Source organism: Phalangium opilio, unplaced genomic scaffold, assembly GCF_054372755.1.
Source record: "Phalangium opilio isolate 3A_F unplaced genomic scaffold, DU_Popi_V2 ptg000017l_1, whole genome shotgun sequence".
Lineage (NCBI taxonomy): Eukaryota > Metazoa > Arthropoda > Arachnida > Opiliones > Phalangiidae > Phalangium > Phalangium opilio.
Window position 1 is genome coordinate 10744155 of NW_028324151.1, and position 22902 is coordinate 10767056.

Below are 22902 nucleotides of genomic sequence, written 5' to 3' on the forward strand. Positions count from 1 at the left end.
ATCATGTACTTCCTTCTATAAATCTATGATGTCAAGAAGCTCTTCCCTCATTGGTTAGTTCCTGTATGCGGTTGAGCGGAGGGTAGTTTGCTTCTCAGTTTACAGGTCGTCTACAGCCAAAGGCTGGGAATTGTTGATGAAGTGTACTTTTTAACCTGTACACTTTTGGTATGACTTTTTTGAAAAATAAAATGTACCCATTGGCTTTTAACGCCTATGGGTAATCATACATATTGTGGATTCCCCCCCCCCACTCTTAATTTCTAAGGTACTACTATCATTGATAGCTTAACATTTGGGATTTACGAAGCATTTATTCTATAAGGAAACTTAGGGAATAAATGAAAAATACTGAAATTCCTATAAAACGGTTTTTTAGATCTGACTTTATAAATTAGATGGCGCTGGTATAAGAAACAATACCAGATACAAAAACGAAGTCTACCTTCAAAAAGAAAGGATATCCTAACAGAACATTAACATGGAAACATGGCATCCTATGTACACTTGGGATCTCATAACATTTACGGTTTAGTCGTTCCAAATCGAAGCTTGGCATATTTTTACAGGCCTTATTTTTTTTGTTAGGATTACATATTAAACGATGGTCTTGGCAATAATTAAGTATCATCGTTTACTTATCCCGCTATCCCTATTTCAGTTATTATATTTCCAGTGAAAAATCCTTATCTCAATTTATACTTACCGTAGATTGAAAAGTTGTTTCGTACTCTCTTGAACATAGGCCTAGGGTTACGCGATAAAATTAAAAGATTATTTTGAAGTCTTTTGATAACAATATTCAGTTTTATTTTCTACTTAAGGGCTTCGAAGTGCATGTGTGGATTTTAGAGCTGCTCTTTTCTAGCATGTGCAATTCTTTAGACTTTAGACTAATTAGTTAAATTAAGTTTTAGCTTTTAATATCCATAACGTGTGTATGGTTTTCGCCTTTTAAACTAAGTCACTAATATTGTCCTTAAATCGTGGTATTCGTCAATTCAGTTCTGTACAAGTAAGTATATGACAGTTTTTAATTTTGGGCTGACAAAGATAACCGCGCTCTTACCTTCCAACCTTATTCCTGGATTTGTTGTATCTTTAATATACATTAGCTAAGATACCCGGCGTTTCCCAAGTGATTTAAGGGTCTCGAAACCGCTAAGAATTCACTATGTAGACACTAAACACATTTGGGTGTAAATAGAAATAATTTTTTGCACCTTTCTAATTAAATTAAATTAAAGATCCTTAATTGGGGGTTATAAGTAAAGCTTTGATATTTCGGCTCTAGAATAGGACATTATTTACAGGTTTAATTGGCATTGGTTCCCTCTTCCTAATCTTGAGAGCAACTACAGCAAACCTTAATTTCCCTAATGTTACTGATATCAAAAATACAGTTGCTCAACTTGGGTGACGAGTTGTGACTGTGCATTATGAACAAAACATAAAATGTAACAAACCACTTCATTAAATATAGGATAAATTTCTGATAATCCTAAGAACTCATATTGGACCTGAGAACGTCAGAATAGCCATCTTAAGTTTCCTTGAACTGATATACTTCAGCACTGGGTCGCTATTGACAGTATAACGGCATTATATGAGAATATGGTAAAAACCTAATATCTAGACAACTAAGCTCAATTATATGTTCGAGCGTCCATAAATTTTACCGGAGTTTTTGTTCTTTATGCGCGGTCACATCTCATTACGGAATGTCAGTAACAATGGCTTACTGACATTCTTCTCTAACCATTAAGTTTGTTAAGAACGTCCTACTCTAGAACCATAACCTGTATCAAGAAGAGATTTATATAAGAAGACCTAAGTTACGGGATTTTACGCTTCTACTCTTACGCCGGTGTTAGTGGACAAGTAAGCCCCACCCCTTTCATGCCCGTCATTTCTCTGCGCTTTTCTATTGGATCCCGTGGGGATAGGTCAGACAGACGCAAATGAGAAAAAACAAACCTCTAGCAAAAGAAAACAGAAAATAGAGGCTGCCCGCCTCCCTGCGGAACTTCTGAAACGGTACGACGGTTGTTTTTAATTGCCATGAACAAGTTAGTTAAAGGTTTTGAACCTATCTTGATAGATATTTAATATGTGTCTCTACGTTAAAATCGTTCTTTCTATAACTACTTCTAAATCGAATCAAGTGTACTATACTTATGATTTCGTGAGTTTCAAAAACCAAACCAAGGTAAAAGATGGTGGAATTTGGAAAACATAGAGTAAGATAAAGTATTATGTCCCGCCTCCGTTTCCACCCTCCCCCCCACCCTTGAAGGGGGGATTGTCGGCTATCACGCGCGCACCGGACGTTATTTTAGGCCTTCTTATATAAATTCCTTCTTGCCTATATAGAGACAAGGTTTAGTGTATTTAAAATTTGTCAAAATCTTTCAAATAAAAAAAAAAAAAAACATTTTCATGCAGATATTTCATGGGTATTGGCAAGAAGGTATTTACTATAGTAGATTTCTTCTTGGTATTGGTCCAGAGACTATTAAGTTTTCTATGCCTCGATAAGACTCGAAAGCTCGATAAGAAACCTTTGAGAGGCTCGACAAGTTTTCGAGCCTCGGCAAAAAGCTCGAGACCAAGGTTATCGAACTTCAATCTGTGGGCGGTAAGCTTCTAGATTAAGTTAAAGTTCAGGAGTTACCATCTAAAACAACTGCTGAATATTGAGACGTTGCAGTTACCCGCGAAAAAGGAAATTATTCTGGTTTTTTATTGGTAAGGATTATATCCTTTCTGTAAGCCCACATTTGATTGGTTGAAATTTTATTTCCACTTTTGGGTAAAGAAAAAAATGAAAAATTATTCTTGAAGTTTTAGTCTCACTTTTACTTTTGGGTAAAGAAAAATACTCTTGGTTTGTATTATAAATGCGATTGTCAGTGCACGAAAGTACTTTCAATTAGTGATAATAGGATTCGAGTGTAATTATAGTCAAATAAAAGTCTATCTGTAATATTTACGAATTAATAGGGTTTTATCATTCCTAAGGATAGTAATTGAAAGTATAATGGAATACCATTGCAAATTAGGAACTAAATTTTAAAGTAGTTACGGCTCGCCATAGAAATTTGAGGCTCGAAACCAGCAGCACGGAGTAGCTTAGTTAGCTACATTCCAATAGGCCTACAACTCTGAAAAATTCAGAACAAGTTAACGTTAAACCACAGTTGAATACGTTAATTTGGTAACTTGCAGAATCGAAGCTCCAAAGTAGTACCTACAATTGAAAGGAAGACTGAATTTTTAAAAACAGACGTGGCAATATGAGTCAAAGGATCCATCAAATTAAGGGCCACATGTTTGCGGAGACTATTTTGTGGCAGCCCACATTTTGCTCTCACTGCGGAGAGTTTATTTGGTAAGTTAGGCTATTTCCAAGAATAGGACCCACCTCTCGGATTTTGTTCTGGTTTGGTTTTTTTGATAGATTATGAGGCGAAAAAAATTATGCGCCCTTGTATACAAAAACTAGAGACACGATATGGATAGGCCAGGCACTTCCCACAGGCAGTAAATTTCGTTTTTTAAATCATTTAAAATTTTGGTTAAATTAATTGTTTAAATAAAATTTGATTAACAATCCTACATTACAATAGGTCAGGTCAGGTTAGGTTAGGTTAGGTTAGGTTTGCTTAGATTAGGCGGATTAGGTTAGGTTAGGTTTGGTTACAGAAACTTTTATTGCTCATTACACGTTTCAATTGTGCGCCTTTTCCAAAATTTTCTTTTCGCTATAACGTTTTTCCTATTCATTACCAAAAAAAAAAAAAATAAATAAAACCACGCTAAAACCTGCAATGCTCGGCGTAATATTTATCTCTAGCTTTTGTATACAAGCGCGCATGCGCGGTACACGTTTTATCGGCTCCCGGCTTCGCCGGCACCCTCCACATACGCTAATATATGCCAATTTTCTTTTTGCTATAACTTTTTAACTAATCATTTCCGGTAAAAAATTTTTACGGCATAATTTTTTTCACCTCATAATCTATCAATAAAACCAAACCAGAAAAAAATCCGAGAGGTGGGTCCTATTCTTGTAAATTCCCCAGATGGAAAATAAAGCGAGCGTCATCTCGTGAACAGAAATACAAACTCAAAGGTGACATTTTTTCATTGGCCGAAAACATTCGTCTCTTTTTTTACTATAGTCTTAAGCCTAGGTTTAGTTTACAGTAACGGGTTATTATGGGAGTAGCCCGGTTTAGAATTTCGTATGGCCGTTGTAAATTTAGAATGAATTTATTTTTAGGTGTATTGAGGATATAAAAACAAGAATGAAATTCAATGAATAAGATAATGGCGTTGTGTTACCGAAGAATTTCAAAAAGAATTCTATTTATTGTGTGTTATTTTGTGTTCTTATAGGTGTTTAGCTAATTATTGCAAAGAATGCGGGTGTACGGTTCATAAACGATGTCACGAGTCAGTTGTATCAAAATGCCAGTATATAACGGACTTCATTTCGGATAAGGTATTTTTATTTAAAACGCGAATTTTTACCTCTCCGTGTGACGTAGTCCAGGAGAGGTTCTGTAACGGCCGTGTCTGTGTGTCTGTCTGTCTGTGTGTCTGTGTGTCTGTCCGTTGTTACACCCACGTGACCGCGTTCGCAGTTTGCGTATCGGAGCAAACGTGTTCGCCATTTCCGAACTGCTTTCACAGTCACGGAAATGGCTCCTCTACTTGAGTTCTCACACCACCATCTTCTGGTCTTTGTCCATCCCACACGGACACCAGTCTGTTCTTACTGGCTTCTAATCACCACCATCTTCTGTTCTTTGTCAATCCCACATTGACACCAGTCTGCACTTACACTGGCTTCTAACACCACCATCCACTGGTCTTCCGTCTATTCCACATAGACACCAATCTGTATCATTGGCTCCTACTCCATTATCATCGTTTGGTTTTAGGATATACGCGGCGATCAGCTAGGGTTACGAGAAACGTCTAGCCTCCCTAAGGTGGGATCGCCACCAAAGGTTTTCGCAATTGCGCTTTTTCCTTACTATTATAATGGAAACGAATCGTATATATACCCCAAATTTGAAAAAAGCGGGCAAGAGGGGTACCCTTCACTTTAAACGTCAATATTAGCAAAGTTTAAGAAGATAATAGGTATAACTTTATTTTAAACGATTTAACTATTATTAATGTTAATTATTGCAGATTAAAATAATTAAAAATAATTATATTTATTTAAATATTAAAGATAAACCTCTCGTGCAAAGAGAGAGATTATCATTGCCTCCTATATCTACCAAGGCCCGTGCATGCGATATATTTCCTTCATTGCCTCCTATATCTATCAAGGCCCGTGCATTGTGATATATTTCATTCATTGCCTCCTATATCTATCAAGGCCCGTGCATTGTGATATATTTCATTCATTGCCTCCTATATCTATCAAGGCCCGTGCATTGCGATATATTTTTCAAAACAACAACAAAAATGGGAAACCCCAACTCAAGAACGTAATAACGTTTTCATTGGATACTTAAGTTTATATAATCTTCTTGACACGGAGAGGTAATATTTTGGTTTTCTCAACTTGTTTAATGTCTTCACACATCGAGAACGAGTAGGCTCTTTAACTTCAGATTAATAACCCCTGGATATGAAAGGAAATAGGGAGGCATGTTTGAAAACGGCATCGGCATCTCTAGCGCCCCTATAGTCGAAACTTGGAAAAAAGTCACCCCAAATAGTAAACACGTCTATTATTACTCTGCTTTATTTAAGACTTGGCTACTTTATATCAACCCTTTCACTTCTCAATCTGGTACCAGGATGGCTGGGCACCACATTTTTGACACTAATTTAGGTAAATTTTTAGTTTTTTATGAAAACTTTTGTTTATACTATAAATTTGATACAACAATGACAAATTAATTTGCAATTAAAAGCAATATTTATACCAGAATTATCGTTTTGGGAAAAGGTGTTATAGGTAAATTCTGGTAAATTTAAAAATTAATTTGTAATTGGTTACATTTCAATGTAATCCCAACGCGCTAACTATTATTAAAACTTCCGTCAGAAGTTAATGACTTATTATCCAGGATAAGAAGTCATTAACTTCTGCTTCCGTAAGAACAACGTTTTGCTAGTCACTTTTGAAAAAAAATCTAATGTCATTAACTTAATTTTAAAGACGCGATAAACCCGTCTACGTTTCGCGGGCCTTGCCGGTACAATTCAAAACTGCGTTGTCTGCATGGGGTGACAAAGTTATACGTTCTGCCGTCTGAGGGCGCCACATGGCGATACTATTTGAAAACGGTCAGTTTTGCTTGCCTTTCATATCCAGTATTAATCTGAGCTTTAACGCAGCCTAATGAATACAATAAAAATCCTTAAGTAAACTTACAATGAATTATCCATTACCTTATTAAAGTTTTCGAAATTTGAATTTCTAAGCCTAACGCTCAGAAAAAAAACACCATTTGGATCTTTAACCCATGCTTTAGTGAATTCACATCAACATCACGTGAAGTTTCATTAGAAAGCATGCTGTTTATACTTCATAAGAGACTAGTTACAGGGGAATACTAAATACCAAGTAAAAATAACGGATTATTTGTTCGAAGTTGACTTACTGATTTTAATGATGTTATATTAGTTTAAATCAATTTAAAACTGTCAACTAGAAGACGGCAAACTGACCCCCATTGACCCTAACCTAAACAGAAACCTAATCTAAAGAGATACCAAAGATGGCAGCCGTGGGTGGGGTTCTGGGTATAAACAATTTGAAAGACGTCAGATGCACATGACCAAGTAGAGGCGTTCTAAAAAAACTTAGTTCGTTTTAAGTACGGAAACTAGCACTTCAGGGAATTGATGCTGCAATCTCGCGTAAAACTAGGACTTAGTGTCCAGTTCCACCCCATCTTTGGATGTGTTGTTAGTGAAATATTTAAAAAAAACTTTTACCCACCCACCGCTGCCTTCTTTGGAGACCGTTAACCAAACCTAACCTTACCAAAACTATCGCAATAAAATGAGGGGAACACATGATGCCTTGTTATTTCAAAATTTACTCTTTCCATTTCATTCTTCCTATTATAAAACGTATTTCTACTTTTATGCTCATATTTCTACCGGTTTTTTTTAGTTGCCAGACATCCACCATAAATTAACGCCTCACCATTACTACATGCCAACTTTCTGCGATCACTGTGGTACTATGATTTTCGGCCTTTTTCATCAAGGTTTACAATGCGAAGGTGAGAGTGACATTTGTTTAGGTTTTTGCACCTAACGCTTTCCTAGATGGATTGTTGATTGGGTGAAATCTTTTTTAAATTGTGTTTTCGGTTTTGAAAAGTACACAGAACTAAAATCTGGGCCCCTTTGGTGTGGTTTAAAATTAAAAGACCTTCAATCAGACAGACACACAGGCACATACGTCGAGAAAAGCACTACTCCGTGACATACGTCACTTGGAGAGGTAAAACTGAAAATTATAGTACAGTATTTTTATAACAGAGAAATTGGTGACGACGTGTCTAAATAACAATACGATTCTTAGTTTTCGAAGGAATTTTATATTACAATTTCTAGTTCAAATTCCTGCCTTTCCTTCTTTCAATTAAGAATACCGTTATTAATAAAATTTGTCTTTGTGAGCAAAGACGTGAAAAAAGTGTAGAAATTATATTTTGGTCGCTATATACCTCATCAGTTTTGAAATTTTAAAAACTTATATTATTAACGAACAAATTTTTTAAGGTTTCATACTGATTACATTTTTCTTTTATCAGCTAAAACCGATCCTATCAAAAACATTAACATGTACAAAAATGGGCCAAGCCTCGCCTCGTGCCCACTCCGCCGTAAAACGTTCTGAGATCCCATGTAGAGCCAAGTCTGTCATTTTCTTCTCATTCAATCGCCAATTGAACAATTATGTTATATATTAAGTGCTTTTCCTATTTAATAACCAATAGTATTTGACTCTAACATTATTATACATCTTTGTTCGTATCAAAAATATCGTGACTTGGCAATCGCAGGTAAGTCATATTAAAAGGAATTCGAGGGGATATTCACTAAATCGTTGCCGATTTTAAATTAATTGAAGGGATATTCACTAAATCATTTATGGTCGAGGGGATATGTTCAAGTTTATAGGAAGAGTCATGCGTACAAACAAGTTTATATGGTGAGTTATGCATAATTGGTCGAGTTCCAAAAAATTTCCTACCCCCTTCTCAACCATGAGTTAATAATATGTTAGCTCCCTATAAGTTACTCAGGCAATTCATTTTTATACTCCAGCGTTTTCTCCCGCGCCGCCGGCTTCCCAATTATATGCGACGCTCTGCGGCCGCCACGTGAACGAAAATCTTATTTACTCTTCTTTCCGGTTTTTCCCCGGAAGCGCGTGTAGTGGAAGCTAGCCAATGATATCGGAGCTATTTAAGCAGCCGAGTATTTCGCTCAGTAGCCTCGGTTAAGAAAGCAGTTAAGAGATCAGTGGATTGGATTTAGCTCAGTTGTATAATTTTCTGGTTTCAAGTCACAATAACAACTCATATCTTTAGCATTCTTTATCAATATCGGCAAATTGCATTGAGTTCCTGCATGTTAAATTGTTAAAACGTAAACATTAACGACTAAAACACTCTCTTGGTGAAAATGCAGTCGACGACTCGAGCCGAGGAGCCGTGCGAGCGGGATTTTTTTTCGACAAGAGGGAGCGCAACATTCGGATTTTTTTCCCGCGCGGGCGAAATGGGAAGAAATCGCTGGATACATTACGCCTATGGAGCCTGAGTAACTTATAGGGAGCTAACATATTATCAAAAGTAATATAAGAACCTCCCTACGGGAGGAAAGTGTACAAAGGCGAACTTTTGCCGATACATCCTCGTCCCGCGAATGTCCCCGCGCACTTAGACGGTCGTAAACAGCGTGGGAAATAAGGCGGTGGCACAGGGCAAATGATCAGTTTAAATATTGCCTGAACCAGTTTATAAATTAAATCGGAGGGGGGTCAGTGGTCCACGGGACCACTAAGAAAATTCAAGGGTAACCAGAGTCCAGACATTATCTCAACTATTTTAATTATCCACTTCTAAAGTTTAGCAGACGACGCGCCCTGGTCAATGGTCATGGACCAGTTTATTTATTCCAGGCCAGGGGGGTTGCTGGCCCAATGTCCAGTTTTAAAAAAATCCTTATTTCCCACCCTGGTCGTAAACAAAGTTACAAAAAATAGGGCCGCGGTGCGTAGAGCGTAGGAATACATTCTCTGATCTCGCGATTGCGTCGGCTGCTTAAGTTAGTCAATCTCACAGACTCATTGCAGAAGAAAATAGGGGAAGTACGTATTCGTACCTTTAGCTAGTGGAAGTCGTCCTTCTCTCCCAGAAACAAGCTATCGCTTTAAATTGGCCAATCAGAGATAGGCAGAGAACCGATAGAAATTTTTGAAGGTGCGCCACCATACCGTGAGAAACCGAACTACAGAGTATAGACGACGATTTCCGTCCTTCTTTCGCCCGGGTAGATTTACATTGAAAGTTATCGTTCAATTAAGAGTTAAAAATGGATAGTTCTGTCCAGTGTAATTTAGTATATCGTGAAACTAGTGACAAGAAAAGCCAGACAAGTTTTAAAGGCAAAACTAAAGGTATTCAAGTAGAATTTTCACCAAATTCGAGTGACTCGTTAAGCCTCGGCCATAGTAAACTCAAGAAGTCAGGTACCATAACAAAATCAGCATTCAGCTGGATAGCAGACGAAGCTTCGAAGAAAATAGTTTCTTGTATTCATCCGCGGTTTCCCGCCAAAAAAGCGGATATTCAGTGGCGCAAAAAACCGATAAAGTGACGTCTCGCGAAATAGCTAAGAATACGTACTTCCCCTATTTTCTTCTGCTCATTTTAATTTTAAGCATTTCCAAAGAAGTAATTCATGCTGCATTTTTAGATTTTGATGATAATCAATCATTAATAATCAAGGAGTGACTAGATTATAGGATTTTCATAGATCTTTGCATAAAATTTGATTTAAACCCTTACCTTGCCAAGGTATATGCCTAACACTGTACATAGATAGATTTTAATATGGTGTTATTATCTATCTCGAAATTGTATTCTTGTATTCAACATTTTCACCCTCTTGGCTTCACAAAAAACTAGATTTTCTTTTCGAAATAACCGTTGGTGAATATTTATTAGTAAAAATAAGAATCCTCTATTCTTACGACAGACGGCTTAGCAGACTACACAGCTCTTTTTCCTCTTTCCCTTTCCAACGACCATATCAAAGGACTAAGATCTACCGTACCTTGTCCATGCGCAATAGTGTCTAAATATGGTATTTGGCGGTTCGAGGATGTATCGCTTGTTTTAACGTTACGACTATGGCGTCTTGTATACTTCCCTCCCGTAGGGAAGTTTCTTATATTACTTCTGATATTATTAACTCATGCCTCAACCTAAAGCCGCGGAACACGGACGCGGGTGCCTGAATCTAGTTCGGCCGTCGAGCGTCTCACGTTTTGGAGGGAAAATTCAGAAACCGCTACCATAGGGCCAACCGTTGGTGTGTTATCAAGAATATTCACTTTCGCCAAGTGAAGAATTTGGTTAGCTCAGTACTTCTAGTCTCATCTTAAGCCCCGTTTTCAAGTTGAGAAAACCAAAATATTACCTCTCCGTGTCAAGAAGATTATATAAACTTAAGTATCCAATGAAAACGTTATTACGTTCTTGAGTTGGGGTTTCCCATTTTTGTTGTTGTTTTGAAAAATATATCGCAATGCACGGGCCTTGATAGATATAGGAGGCAATGAATGAAATATATCACAATGCACGGGCCTTGATAGATATAGGAGGCAATGAATGAAATATATCACAATGCACGGGCCTTGATAGATATAGGAGGCAATGAAGGAAATATATCGCATGCACGGGCCTTGGTAGATATAGGAGGCAATGATAATCTCTCTCTTTGCACGAGAGGTTTATCTTTAATATTTAAATAAATATAATTATTTTTAATTATTTTAATCTGCAATAATTAACATTAATAATAGTTAAATCGTTTAAAATAAAGTTATACCTATTATCTTCTTAAACTTTGCTAATATTGACGTTTAAAGTGAAGGGTACCCCTCTTGCCCGCTTTTTTCAAATTTGGGGTATATATACGATTCGTTTCCATTATAATAGTAAGGAAAAAGCGCAATTGCGAAAACCTTTGGTGGCGATCCCACCTTAGGGAGGCTAGACGTTTCTCGTAACCCTAGCTGATCGCCGCGTATATCCTAAAACCAAACGATGATAATGGAGTAGGAGCCAATGATACAGATTGGTGTCTATGTGGAATAGACGGAAGACCAGTGGATGGTGGTGTTAGAAGCCAGTGTAAGTGCAGACTGGTGTCAATGTGGGATTGACAAAGAACAGAAGATGGTGGTGATTAGAAGCCAGTAAGAACAGACTGGTGTCCGTGTGGGATGGACAAAGACCAGAAGATGGTGGTGTGAGAACTCAAGTAGAGGAGCCATTTCCGTGACTGTGAAAGCAGTTCGGAAATGGCGAACACGTTTGCTCCGATACGCAAACTGCGAACGCGGTCACGTGGGTGTAACAACGGACAGACACACAGACACACAGACAGACAGACACACAGACACGGCCGTTACAGAACCTCTCCTGGACTACGTCACACATCGAGAACGAGTAGGCTCTTTAACTTCAGATTAATAACCCCTGGATATGAAAGGAAATAGGGAGGCATGTTTGAAAACGGCATCGGCATCTCTAGCGCCCCTATAGTCGAAACTTGGAAAAAAGTCACCCCAAATAGTAAACACGTCTATTATTACTCTGCTTTATTTAAGACTTGGCTACTTTATATCAACCCTTTCACTTCTCAATCTGGTACCAGGATGGCTGGGCACCACATTTTTGACACTAATTTAGGTAAATTTTTAGTTTTTTATGAAAACTTTTGTTTATACTATAAATTTGATACAACAATGACAAATTAATTTGCAATTAAAAGCAATATTTATACCAGAATTATCGTTTTGGGAAAAGGTGTTATAGGTAAATTCTGGTAAATTTAAAAATTAATTTGTAATTGGTTACATTTCAATGTAATCCCAACGCGCTAACTATTATTAAAACTTCCGTCAGAAGTTAATGACTTATTATCCAGGATAAGAAGTCATTAACTTCTGCTTCCGTAAGAACAACGTTTTGCTAGTCACTTTTGAAAAAAAATCTAATGTCATTAACTTAATTTTAAAGACGCGATAAACCCGTCTACGTTTCGCGGGCCTTGCCGGTACAATTCAAAACTGCGTTGTCTGCATGGGGTGACAAAGTTATACGTTCTGCCGTCTGAGGGCGCCACATGGCGATACTATTTGAAAACGGTCAGTTTTGCTTGCCTTTCATATCCAGTATTAATCTGAGCTTTAACGCAGCCTAATGAATACAATAAAAATCCTTAAGTAAACTTACAATGAATTATCCATTACCTTATTAAAGTTTTCGAAATTTGAATTTCTAAGCCTAACGCTCAGAAAAAAAACACCATTTGGATCTTTAACCCATGCTTTAGTGAATTCACATCAACATCACGTGAAGTTTCATTAGAAAGCATGCTGTTTATACTTCATAAGAGACTAGTTACAGGGGAATACTAAATACCAAGTAAAAATAACGGATTATTTGTTCGAAGTTGACTTACTGATTTTAATGATGTTATATTAGTTTAAATCAATTTAAAACTGTCAACTAGAAGACGGCAAACTGACCCCCATTGACCCTAACCTAAACAGAAACCTAATCTAAAGAGATACCAAAGATGGCAGCCGTGGGTGGGGTTCTGGGTATAAACAATTTGAAAGACGTCAGATGCACATGACCAAGTAGAGGCGTTCTAAAAAAACTTAGTTCGTTTTAAGTACGGAAACTAGCACTTCAGGGAATTGATGCTGCAATCTCGCGTAAAACTAGGACTTAGTGTCCAGTTCCACCCCATCTTTGGATGTGTTGTTAGTGAAATATTTAAAAAAAACTTTTACCCACCCACCGCTGCCTTCTTTGGAGACCGTTAACCAAACCTAACCTTACCAAAACTATCGCAATAAAATGAGGGGAACACATGATGCCTTGTTATTTCAAAATTTACTCTTTCCATTTCATTCTTCCTATTATAAAACGTATTTCTACTTTTATGCTCATATTTCTACCGGTTTTTTTTAGTTGCCAGACATCCACCATAAATTAACGCCTCACCATTACTACATGCCAACTTTCTGCGATCACTGTGGTACTATGATTTTCGGCCTTTTTCATCAAGGTTTACAATGCGAAGGTGAGAGTGACATTTGTTTAGGTTTTTGCACCTAACGCTTTCCTAGATGGATTGTTGATTGGGTGAAATCTTTTTTAAATTGTGTTTTCGGTTTTGAAAAGTACACAGAACTAAAATCTGGGCCCCTTTGGTGTGGTTTAAAATTAAAAGACCTTCAATCAGACAGACACACAGGCACATACGTCGAGAAAAGCACTACTCCGTGACATACGTCACTTGGAGAGGTAAAACTGAAAATTATAGTACAGTATTTTTATAACAGAGAAATTGGTGACGACGTGTCTAAATAACAATACGATTCTTAGTTTTCGAAGGAATTTTATATTACAATTTCTAGTTCAAATTCCTGCCTTTCCTTCTTTCAATTAAGAATACCGTTATTAATAAAATTTGTCTTTGTGAGCAAAGACGTGAAAAAAGTGTAGAAATTATATTTTGGTCGCTATATACCTCATCAGTTTTGAAATTTTAAAAACTTATATTATTAACGAACAAATTTTTTAAGGTTTCATACTGATTACATTTTTCTTTTATCAGCTAAAACCGATCCTATCAAAAACATTAACATGTACAAAAATGGGCCAAGCCTCGCCTCGTGCCCACTCCGCCGTAAAACGTTCTGAGATCCCATGTAGAGCCAAGTCTGTCATTTTCTTCTCATTCAATCGCCAATTGAACAATTATGTTATATATTAAGTGCTTTTCCTATTTAATAACCAATAGTATTTGACTCTAACATTATTATACATCTTTGTTCGTATCAAAAATATCGTGACTTGGCAATCGCAGGTAAGTCATATTAAAAGGAATTCGAGGGGATATTCACTAAATCGTTGCCGATTTTAAATTAATTGAAGGGATATTCACTAAATCATTTATGGTCGAGGGGATATGTTCAAGTTTATAGGAAGAGTCATGCGTACAAACAAGTTTATATGGTGAGTTATGCATAATTGGTCGAGTTCCAAAAAATTTCCTACCCCCTTCTCAACCATGAGTTAATAATATGTTAGCTCCCTATAAGTTACTCAGGCAATTCATTTTTATACTCCAGCGTTTTCTCCCGCGCCGCCGGCTTCCCAATTATATGCGACGCTCTGCGGCCGCCACGTGAACGAAAATCTTATTTACTCTTCTTTCCGGTTTTTCCCCGGAAGCGCGTGTAGTGGAAGCTAGCCAATGATATCGGAGCTATTTAAGCAGCCGAGTATTTCGCTCAGTAGCCTCGGTTAAGAAAGCAGTTAAGAGATCAGTGGATTGGATTTAGCTCAGTTGTATAATTTTCTGGTTTCAAGTCACAATAACAACTCATATCTTTAGCATTCTTTATCAATATCGGCAAATTGCATTGAGTTCCTGCATGTTAAATTGTTAAAACGTAAACATTAACGACTAAAACACTCTCTTGGTGAAAATGCAGTCGACGACTCGAGCCGAGGAGCCGTGCGAGCGGGATTTTTTTTCGACAAGAGGGAGCGCAACATTCGGATTTTTTTCCCGCGCGGGCGAAATGGGAAGAAATCGCTGGATACATTACGCCTATGGAGCCTGAGTAACTTATAGGGAGCTAACATATTATCAAAAGTAATATAAGAACCTCCCTACGGGAGGAAAGTGTACAAAGGCGAACTTTTGCCGATACATCCTCGTCCCGCGAATGTCCCCGCGCACTTAGACGGTCGTAAACAGCGTGGGAAATAAGGCGGTGGCACAGGGCAAATGATCAGTTTAAATATTGCCTGAACCAGTTTATAAATTAAATCGGAGGGGGGTCAGTGGTCCACGGGACCACTAAGAAAATTCAAGGGTAACCAGAGTCCAGACATTATCTCAACTATTTTAATTATCCACTTCTAAAGTTTAGCAGACGACGCGCCCTGGTCAATGGTCATGGACCAGTTTATTTATTCCAGGCCAGGGGGGTTGCTGGCCCAATGTCCAGTTTTAAAAAAATCCTTATTTCCCACCCTGGTCGTAAACAAAGTTACAAAAAATAGGGCCGCGGTGCGTAGAGCGTAGGAATACATTCTCTGATCTCGCGATTGCGTCGGCTGCTTAAGTTAGTCAATCTCACAGACTCATTGCAGAAGAAAATAGGGGAAGTACGTATTCGTACCTTTAGCTAGTGGAAGTCGTCCTTCTCTCCCAGAAACAAGCTATCGCTTTAAATTGGCCAATCAGAGATAGGCAGAGAACCGATAGAAATTTTTGAAGGTGCGCCACCATACCGTGAGAAACCGAACTACAGAGTATAGACGACGATTTCCGTCCTTCTTTCGCCCGGGTAGATTTACATTGAAAGTTATCGTTCAATTAAGAGTTAAAAATGGATAGTTCTGTCCAGTGTAATTTAGTATATCGTGAAACTAGTGACAAGAAAAGCCAGACAAGTTTTAAAGGCAAAACTAAAGGTATTCAAGTAGAATTTTCACCAAATTCGAGTGACTCGTTAAGCCTCGGCCATAGTAAACTCAAGAAGTCAGGTACCATAACAAAATCAGCATTCAGCTGGATAGCAGACGAAGCTTCGAAGAAAATAGTTTCTTGTATTCATCCGCGGTTTCCCGCCAAAAAAGCGGATATTCAGTGGCGCAAAAAACCGATAAAGTGACGTCTCGCGAAATAGCTAAGAATACGTACTTCCCCTATTTTCTTCTGCTCATTTTAATTTTAAGCATTTCCAAAGAAGTAATTCATGCTGCATTTTTAGATTTTGATGATAATCAATCATTAATAATCAAGGAGTGACTAGATTATAGGATTTTCATAGATCTTTGCATAAAATTTGATTTAAACCCTTACCTTGCCAAGGTATATGCCTAACACTGTACATAGATAGATTTTAATATGGTGTTATTATCTATCTCGAAATTGTATTCTTGTATTCAACATTTTCACCCTCTTGGCTTCACAAAAAACTAGATTTTCTTTTCGAAATAACCGTTGGTGAATATTTATTAGTAAAAATAAGAATCCTCTATTCTTACGACAGACGGCTTAGCAGACTACACAGCTCTTTTTCCTCTTTCCCTTTCCAACGACCATATCAAAGGACTAAGATCTACCGTACCTTGTCCATGCGCAATAGTGTCTAAATATGGTATTTGGCGGTTCGAGGATGTATCGCTTGTTTTAACGTTACGACTATGGCGTCTTGTATACTTCCCTCCCGTAGGGAAGTTTCTTATATTACTTCTGATATTATTAACTCATGCCTCAACCTAAAGCCGCGGAACACGGACGCGGGTGCCTGAATCTAGTTCGGCCGTCGAGCGTCTCACGTTTTGGAGGGAAAATTCAGAAACCGCTACCATAGGGCCAACCGTTGGTGTGTTATCAAGAATATTCACTTTCGCCAAGTGAAGAATTTGGTTAGCTCAGTACTTCTAGTCTCATCTTAAGCCCCGTTTTCATGAGAGCGATTTACGAGAAAAAGACAGCGATTTGCGAGAACAAAATCAGAAAAAATCGCGCGAGAATTTCTCTCGCCTGTTTTCATGTTTGCGAGAACTTTGAGACAATAGCGAGAAAGAGCCTAGTGCGAGATCGATTTTAGGATATCGGAAACGTCTGTCTGGTTTTGATTTCTTCGCTCTCGCTTCAGCGATTTTTATAACATTCCTCTACGTCACAACTTGGCTGAAGTTAATCAGCCAATAAAACTGAATAAAAATTGTCACGCGCTTTTTGTTAAAGGAATAGACAAACCTACTTTTTTCTCCTTGATATATTTATAAGTAGCCCAAGTGCAAAGATCCGGGTTTTATTTTTTAATTACGATTCCAGCTTTTCAATTAAATACCATTAATTAACTTATATGGGCGCCGCCATTGACCCCAGTGATGAAGCTTCTCTGTATGTTGTGTGACGTGTTAGTCCAAACGATGATTGGCTCATACACTCCGCCAGTAAGATAACTTGTTTTACACTTAGTCTGCTGCTAGAAACTAGGGATGTCAAAAACCGCCCGGTTTAACCGAAAACCGGTTTTTTCAATTCCGGAGCACCGGTTTTTTCCGGTTTTTTAATTCTTCGGTTTTAATCGGTTTTTTAAAATAAAAACCGAAAACCGAATCGGTTTTTTTTAATTCACAAAATTAAAAGTTTTCCCTTTTTGTCACTTAATGTTACTTAGCTTCGGTTGGCTGCTAACAATCTACCACCATGGAGCAATATCAAAGGAGACATAGATGCGTATAAAGCTATTTTAAAGGAACTTTCGTTCTCACTCCAAGAAAATTACTCCATCTATCGAGTAATTTTTCATTGCCCTATTCTAGAATGCCAATGGAAAACGGCATTACTTAACACCTATTGGTACTAACTACTCGGTACTAGTATTTGGTCTTTGAGTTTATGTTGGAGTATTGCATTTATCAACATTTATCATAAACGACCGGTTAAAAACCGGTTTTTTGAAAAACCGGTTATTTTGGCCAGTTTTTTGAATCGGTTAAACCGGCCATTTAAATATACCGGTTAACCGAAAACCGGTTTTTTTCTGGGAAGTTGACATCCCTACTAGAAACGTTTTCTGGATCGTCTCACTTCTTCGTCAGGAAGTGATATCTAGTTTATTAGGGAGAAGGTATAAGTTGCCTAAGTATTCGCGCGCTATAGTCCCGGTCCCCCTTTCAAAATACAAGGGGGGACGTAAAAGGAGACCGGGCTATTTCGCCTCTCCTCAGTCGGAAAATACGTAATTTTCATCATTCGCTTCGCGCTGTCGTGAGTTTTCAAGAACCAATGAGATGCTGATTGTAATTTAGAGGCGGGTATTAACTCCGGACCTACGTTTGGACTGGAGGTAAAGCTGGAAATGTAACAAATTTATACCTTCTCCCTAATAAACTAGATATCACTTCTTGAAAAAGTACAAGCGAGAACTTGAACCAGGGAGGAGGAATGTTGTAAAGGAGTGGTCTACGCACGTTGTAAAAAGAGAGAGAATTCTCGCAGATTCCGGGTTAGAGCTCTGAGACCTAACCAAGGCTCTTTTTTTTTTTCAGGCGCATGCGCGATTTTTTTCTCCGGACCGTCGGCCGCTAAAATTTACTCTCGCGTGAGTCGCGACGGCGCGAGTCGTTAGGCTTAGAAATTTGAAACTTGTTTTTTTTTCTCTCTCTAACGTCAGTGATGATGTACTTGCGCACCGCTGATGCGTAGTAGCTACTAGTCGGCCTCGGGTAGATCTCTCTCTCCAGACCGCTAACTGGAGACCTCTCCGTAATACCTTTGGCCCCTCCTCTACATCCTTCCTCCCTGCTTGAACTAAGTCTCGCTAAAATCTTGAAGCTATATCGCTGTTTGGAAACTAGCTCTTGCTCTCGAAAATTGCTTAGAATCTCGCTCTCATGAAACCGGGGCTTTAAAAAAGAGTAAAAGAATATTGGTTATTAATTAGGAAAATGACTTAATTTATAACATAAAATGACAGACTTGGCTCTACATGGGATCTCAGAACATTTTACGGTGGAGTGGGCACGAGGCGAGTCTTGGCCCATTTTTGTACATGTTAATGTTTTTATAGGATCTCACTTCTTTTTGTAGACCCTCTCGTATACTTCAGTAGTTAAATTAAAACAATACCCTCTCGTTGTACTTCGTTTGCCAATATAATTGCTGACGTTTGTCCATATTTACGCTGAATTACCCCTTTCGACCCCCAGAGAATATGCAAAAAAGATTGTACGCTTTTTATAATATAAGAATGTAGCATCAGTTACGACACATTTCTTTTAAACTACTACTGCTATTAGCTTTAATATGTATTTGTACTTTCGGTTAACTTTGGACAGTTACGTCCTTTAATCATGGACAAAGCAATATTGCTTAGTCCATGCTTTAATCAAGAACCCACACTATTTCTGTTGAAAAGACGACAACGCCATCTTGTTTTAAAATCAAGAACTAAAGAACAATTTTATAAAAATTTCGGGATGTTTTAATTTTTCTGTGCTTTATAAAATAAATTAAAACTAAATCATTAATTTTTAGTTTCCATCTCCCCTGGAAGTACCTTAAAATTTTGATGATCGGTGAGTGTGTGAGTGAGTGACAAAACAAGGTAAATTTCACGTGCGATATTTCGAAAAGTATATAGGGTAGGAAATTGAAATTTGGAAAGTATTGCTAGGATTGACAGTCCTCGCGGAAAGCAAAATTTCAGACTTTTACCTATACCCATCACGAAGTTACCGTGAACTTAAAAGTGCCGTGAGTTGCTTCGAGAAAAGGATGTCAGTGCTCGACTTGGCGGGGAGCACTGCCGTGCTCCCAGATTATTTTCAGTAATTTAGTTCCAAGTTATGACTGCTTTAGTGAATCCAGTAATAGGTGAATCTGCCATATCATTGCTATCTGATAGATCGTCGTGAAAGGGATTGTGGTAACTGATTGTACCAGAACAGGCACAACTTCAATCTGTAAAGTTTCCAAATTGTTCTTGTCCATGTCTTGGGCAGTGGCTGAATGAGGTTTCTGGTACTCGTGAAACTCTTCTACCACTTTTTCAATTTTGAAATCAATTCCTAGCAACTTAACACACAATTAATGCATAAAATTGCCGAAATTTATCAGTGTTCTAGTGGCTTAGAAGCCTCGAGACGAAAAAATTAAATATTCTAGCTCGCCCCCATCATACTCCTGTCCCTCTCTGCACTATCACAAAGCGCGACAGCCAAAAATTACCATACCCTTTACTCCGGGCCCACCCCGATTTTTTCAACCCGACTTCAAAAGTGACTGGCCGGGTCTGGTTGGGTTGGAAAATACCGGGATCCCCGACTTCCCGGGTCGGGTTTGGTTCCCCGTACGATCTAGTTTCAAAGTACGGGTTATTTTACATAACCCTTAAAGCTATATAATCCTTTATGATTCAATAACAATATCACTGCGTCCCTGCGTTTAAATGTTTTTATTCAATCCACGATATCTAGGCACTGTTCCTTAATCATTAAGTCCTTGCAATTTTTCTAAACCGCTCAAGGTGCGAAGTTCTGGTTGAATGGATTCGTTTTATTTTGCGTTCGGCTGAATAGGATTTCAGAACAATGGAAGGGAACCCATTAAATTTGGTTTAATGTCTTATTATGAAGGTCAAGATTCTCTAACATCGATAAGTCTCATTCTTACAAAGTAGAGACGGGGAGATTAAAATACCATGTATCAACTAGCTCAATAGTGTTTCCCAAACTATATCGCGACACCTTAATGTGCCGTGAGATTTGAAAACAAAATCAGTAAATTTTCAGGTAAAATTTTAATTCCGGATCAAGAAATCAAGTGTATAGTTCATAGACCAATTTGGTAAAATATATTATGCGTGTATGCCACGTGGGAGTTTTAATAGTTTATTGTCCTACCAAAAATTTCACTGTCTCTATGGGTCTAGACTATAGTGACCTTGTTGGTCACAGGATTGAAATAAATATCCAATAAATTTTTTTTACAAATAACGTTCTTCGAAATCCAAGAAAATTACACGGAATGATGTGTCATATTTTCCGTGTCGCAATCTTCGAAAACATTTGGAGACACTTCTCTATAATTTCCTTAAGTCTGTTGTAAAACTTCATCAGTAAAAACGGGCCCAATTAACATTTAACCTAAAAATCGTTTATCTTGTTTAGTGTGCCATAAAAATGTACACAAAAGTTGTGAGAAGCATGTACCGCACAACTGCAGTTCTTTTATGGATGAAAGCGATATAAGGGTATTAAAGTTTTTAAAATATTAATAGCGCCATAGATTCAATCCTCTGTTTTTTTCTCACTAATTTCATTATTTTCAGAGTTCTGTTAATGATTCTGCAAATAAAATGCATTAAGGCATCGACCTAATCAATTCCAAACTCATCTAATCTGCAGAAGCCAGCTTTTTTGTATTTCATTTACTTCTGAACTAAGGAAATACAAAAAAAAACTATTTACAACTTACGTTTTTTTTTTCGCTGACATTTTTATTAAATAATTAATTTATAAGCGAGTTAATAAGTAAAAATGAAAGTTTTATACGAATTTACTTAAAACGACCGTCGTCTGCTATACTTTCCTTTTATAAATCTGCTATAAAATTAAAATTTGCGATTTGTTATGAATAATTTACGTGTTTTTACGTGTTTTTTTTTTAAGCAAAACATTTCAAACTTTATGGATTACGCCTAGTTCATATTCGACTACTTGAATCCCTTCACAAGCAAGTTGTTGAAACTAGTTTTGTAACGAACTTCATTTTAAGTACTGTATGATTACAGTGTCATAAGTGCGTCAAAAGCGCCCGCCCGCGAGACTTATGTTTGCACTTCGTTAACCTTTTTAATACATAAAGTCATACCTGAAATCAGAAGTGGTATGAGAGTAGAAGTGAAGGGCTCTAGCATTGGTAATAGATCCTGGCATTAGTGAACAAATTTGAGGATTTTATGCCGCTTCCATCGCGCCTACACTACTGAGAAAAAAATTGGTCGAGTTCCAAAAACATTTCGTACCCCCTTCCCCTCAACCTAAAGCGGAGAAACACCGGCGTGGCTCCTTGAATCTAGTTCGGCCGTCTACCACCGCGAGCGTCTCACGTTTTGGAGGGGAAATTCTGAAACCGCCACTAGAGGGCCAACCGTGTGTGTTTTATCAAGTCTTTTCACTAATGCAGAGTGAAGAATTTGGTTAGCTCAATACTTCTAGTATCATACCACTTCTGCTGAAATTAATAAAAACTGTCTTTGCAGACAAAGACTTGGAAAAGTAAGAGATGAGTTTATAAATTAATTGCCTGAAGTACAGATATTAAAATTTTGACTTTTGAAGACATGATTATAAAACATTTAATATTTGAAAAAAAATCTTATCTTAGTTTTTTTCACCAAAATACCTTTAGTAAAAATATTTCATTATGAAATATCTGCATCGTTTTAAAAACATTACGCATGTGCATTTTACTTTCTATTAAAAATATACAGTTGGGTTTGAGTATTTGGCTCTTCAAGGAGAAGAAAATGTACTAAAAATCGTTGAAAGCTGATAAAATAAATTTAGTATTGAGACCTAACAAAACGTGTTCGTTAATTTCAAGTTTTCGAAGTACCAAACATGAACGTGTTGTACAGCTCTCAAAACATCAAGATCAAGGTACAGATCTTTTCGACTTTAATAACTATATCACAGTCAAACGGCCTATGTTATTTTCCGCTTCGCAATATTTTCAATATTAAAATATCAAAATTTAAATTCATCAAGTTCAATTTTTCAGATATCCGAGTATTTGAACTTCTTAAGAGCACTTCTTAGTAAAAAAACACTGGTTTAAAGCTAGTATCCATAATCCCTTACAATGTTCTGGGAAATGCCATTTTTTTCTAGAACTATTATTAAAAGCAAAATACTTGTTTAAATAATGTTGAAAACTATTTTCGGCAAATTAAATTTTGGTGAAAAAAACTAAGATAAGATTTTTTTTCAAATATTAAATGTTTTATAATCATGTCTTCAAAAGTCAAAATTTTTATATCTGAACTTCAGGCAA

At 37.3% G+C, this 22902-nt stretch overlaps 3 protein-coding genes across 12 annotated transcripts; all 3 read left to right on the top strand.

The window, feature by feature from the left end:
- The first annotated feature begins 808 nt into the window (after positions 1-808).
- LOC149703721 (protein kinase C eta type-like) lies at positions 809-10190 on the top strand. 8 transcript variants are annotated; one of them, XM_089866976.1, is made up of 6 exons: positions 809-1015; positions 2446-2748; positions 3229-3391; positions 4402-4507; positions 7154-7265; positions 7367-7787. In XM_089866976.1, exons 3-6 carry the CDS (start codon positions 3297-3299, stop codon positions 7522-7524), a joined length of 471 nt encoding a protein of 156 aa, XP_089723102.1. In that variant the 5' UTR covers positions 809-1015; positions 2446-2748; positions 3229-3296; the 3' UTR covers positions 7525-7787. The 8 variants fall into 8 exon arrangements, 7 of the variants coding, with proteins under 7 accessions (XP_089723102.1, XP_089723101.1, XP_089723100.1 ...); XR_016381930.1 differs by lacking the exons at positions 2446-2748; positions 7367-7787 and adding exons at positions 7803-8054; positions 8123-10190 and having other exon boundaries at positions 812-1015; XM_089866980.1 differs by lacking the exons at positions 2446-2748; positions 7367-7787 and adding exons at positions 7803-7906; positions 7989-10190 and having other exon boundaries at positions 812-1015.
- LOC149703722 (uncharacterized) lies at positions 4530-7145 on the top strand. 2 transcript variants are annotated; one of them, XM_089866982.1, is made up of 3 exons: positions 4530-5154; positions 5249-5860; positions 6191-7145. In XM_089866982.1, the coding sequence occupies exons 2-3, from the start codon at positions 5674-5676 to the stop codon at positions 6355-6357; spliced, it is 354 nt and encodes a 117-aa protein (XP_089723108.1). In that variant the 5' UTR covers positions 4530-5154; positions 5249-5673; the 3' UTR covers positions 6358-7145. The 2 variants fall into 2 exon arrangements, with proteins under 2 accessions (XP_089723108.1, XP_089723107.1); XM_089866981.1 differs by having other exon boundaries at positions 4530-5860.
- Positions 10191-11750: 1560 nt separating the features above from the next.
- Positions 11751-21484, top strand: LOC149703723 (uncharacterized). Of its 2 annotated transcripts, XM_089866969.1 has the most exons (6): positions 11751-11978; positions 12309-12436; positions 13272-13383; positions 13485-13607; positions 21015-21097; positions 21176-21484. In XM_089866969.1, the coding sequence occupies exons 1-6, from the start codon at positions 11792-11794 to the stop codon at positions 21209-21211; spliced, it is 669 nt and encodes a 222-aa protein (XP_089723095.1). In that variant the 5' UTR covers positions 11751-11791; the 3' UTR covers positions 21212-21484. The 2 variants fall into 2 exon arrangements, with proteins under 2 accessions (XP_089723095.1, XP_089723096.1); XM_089866970.1 differs by lacking the exon at positions 13485-13607 and having other exon boundaries at positions 11773-11978.
- The last annotated feature ends 1418 nt before the right edge of the window (positions 21485-22902 follow it).

Coding starts and splice junctions, on each gene's coding strand:
- LOC149703721 (XM_089866976.1), top strand. CDS start 3,297: ATGAGTCAAAGGATCCATCAAATTAAGGGCCACATGTTTGCGGAGACT. Junction 3,392..4,401: donor CACTGCGGAGAGTTTATTTG/GTAAGTTAGGCT, acceptor GTGTTCTTATAG/GTGTTTAGCTAATTATTGCA. Junction 7,266..7,366: donor TCAAGGTTTACAATGCGAAG/GTGAGAGTGACA, acceptor GGTTTTGAAAAG/TACACAGAACTAAAATCTGG.
- LOC149703722 (XM_089866981.1), top strand. CDS start 5,674: ATGTTTGAAAACGGCATCGGCATCTCTAGCGCCCCTATAGTCGAAACT. Junction 5,861..6,190: donor CATTTTTGACACTAATTTAG/GTAAATTTTTAG, acceptor TTAATTTTAAAG/ACGCGATAAACCCGTCTACG.
- LOC149703723 (XM_089866969.1), top strand. CDS start 11,792: ATGTTTGAAAACGGCATCGGCATCTCTAGCGCCCCTATAGTCGAAACT. Junction 13,384..13,484: donor TCAAGGTTTACAATGCGAAG/GTGAGAGTGACA, acceptor GGTTTTGAAAAG/TACACAGAACTAAAATCTGG. Junction 13,608..21,014: donor GACATACGTCACTTGGAGAG/GTAAAACTGAAA, acceptor TATCTTGTTTAG/TGTGCCATAAAAATGTACAC.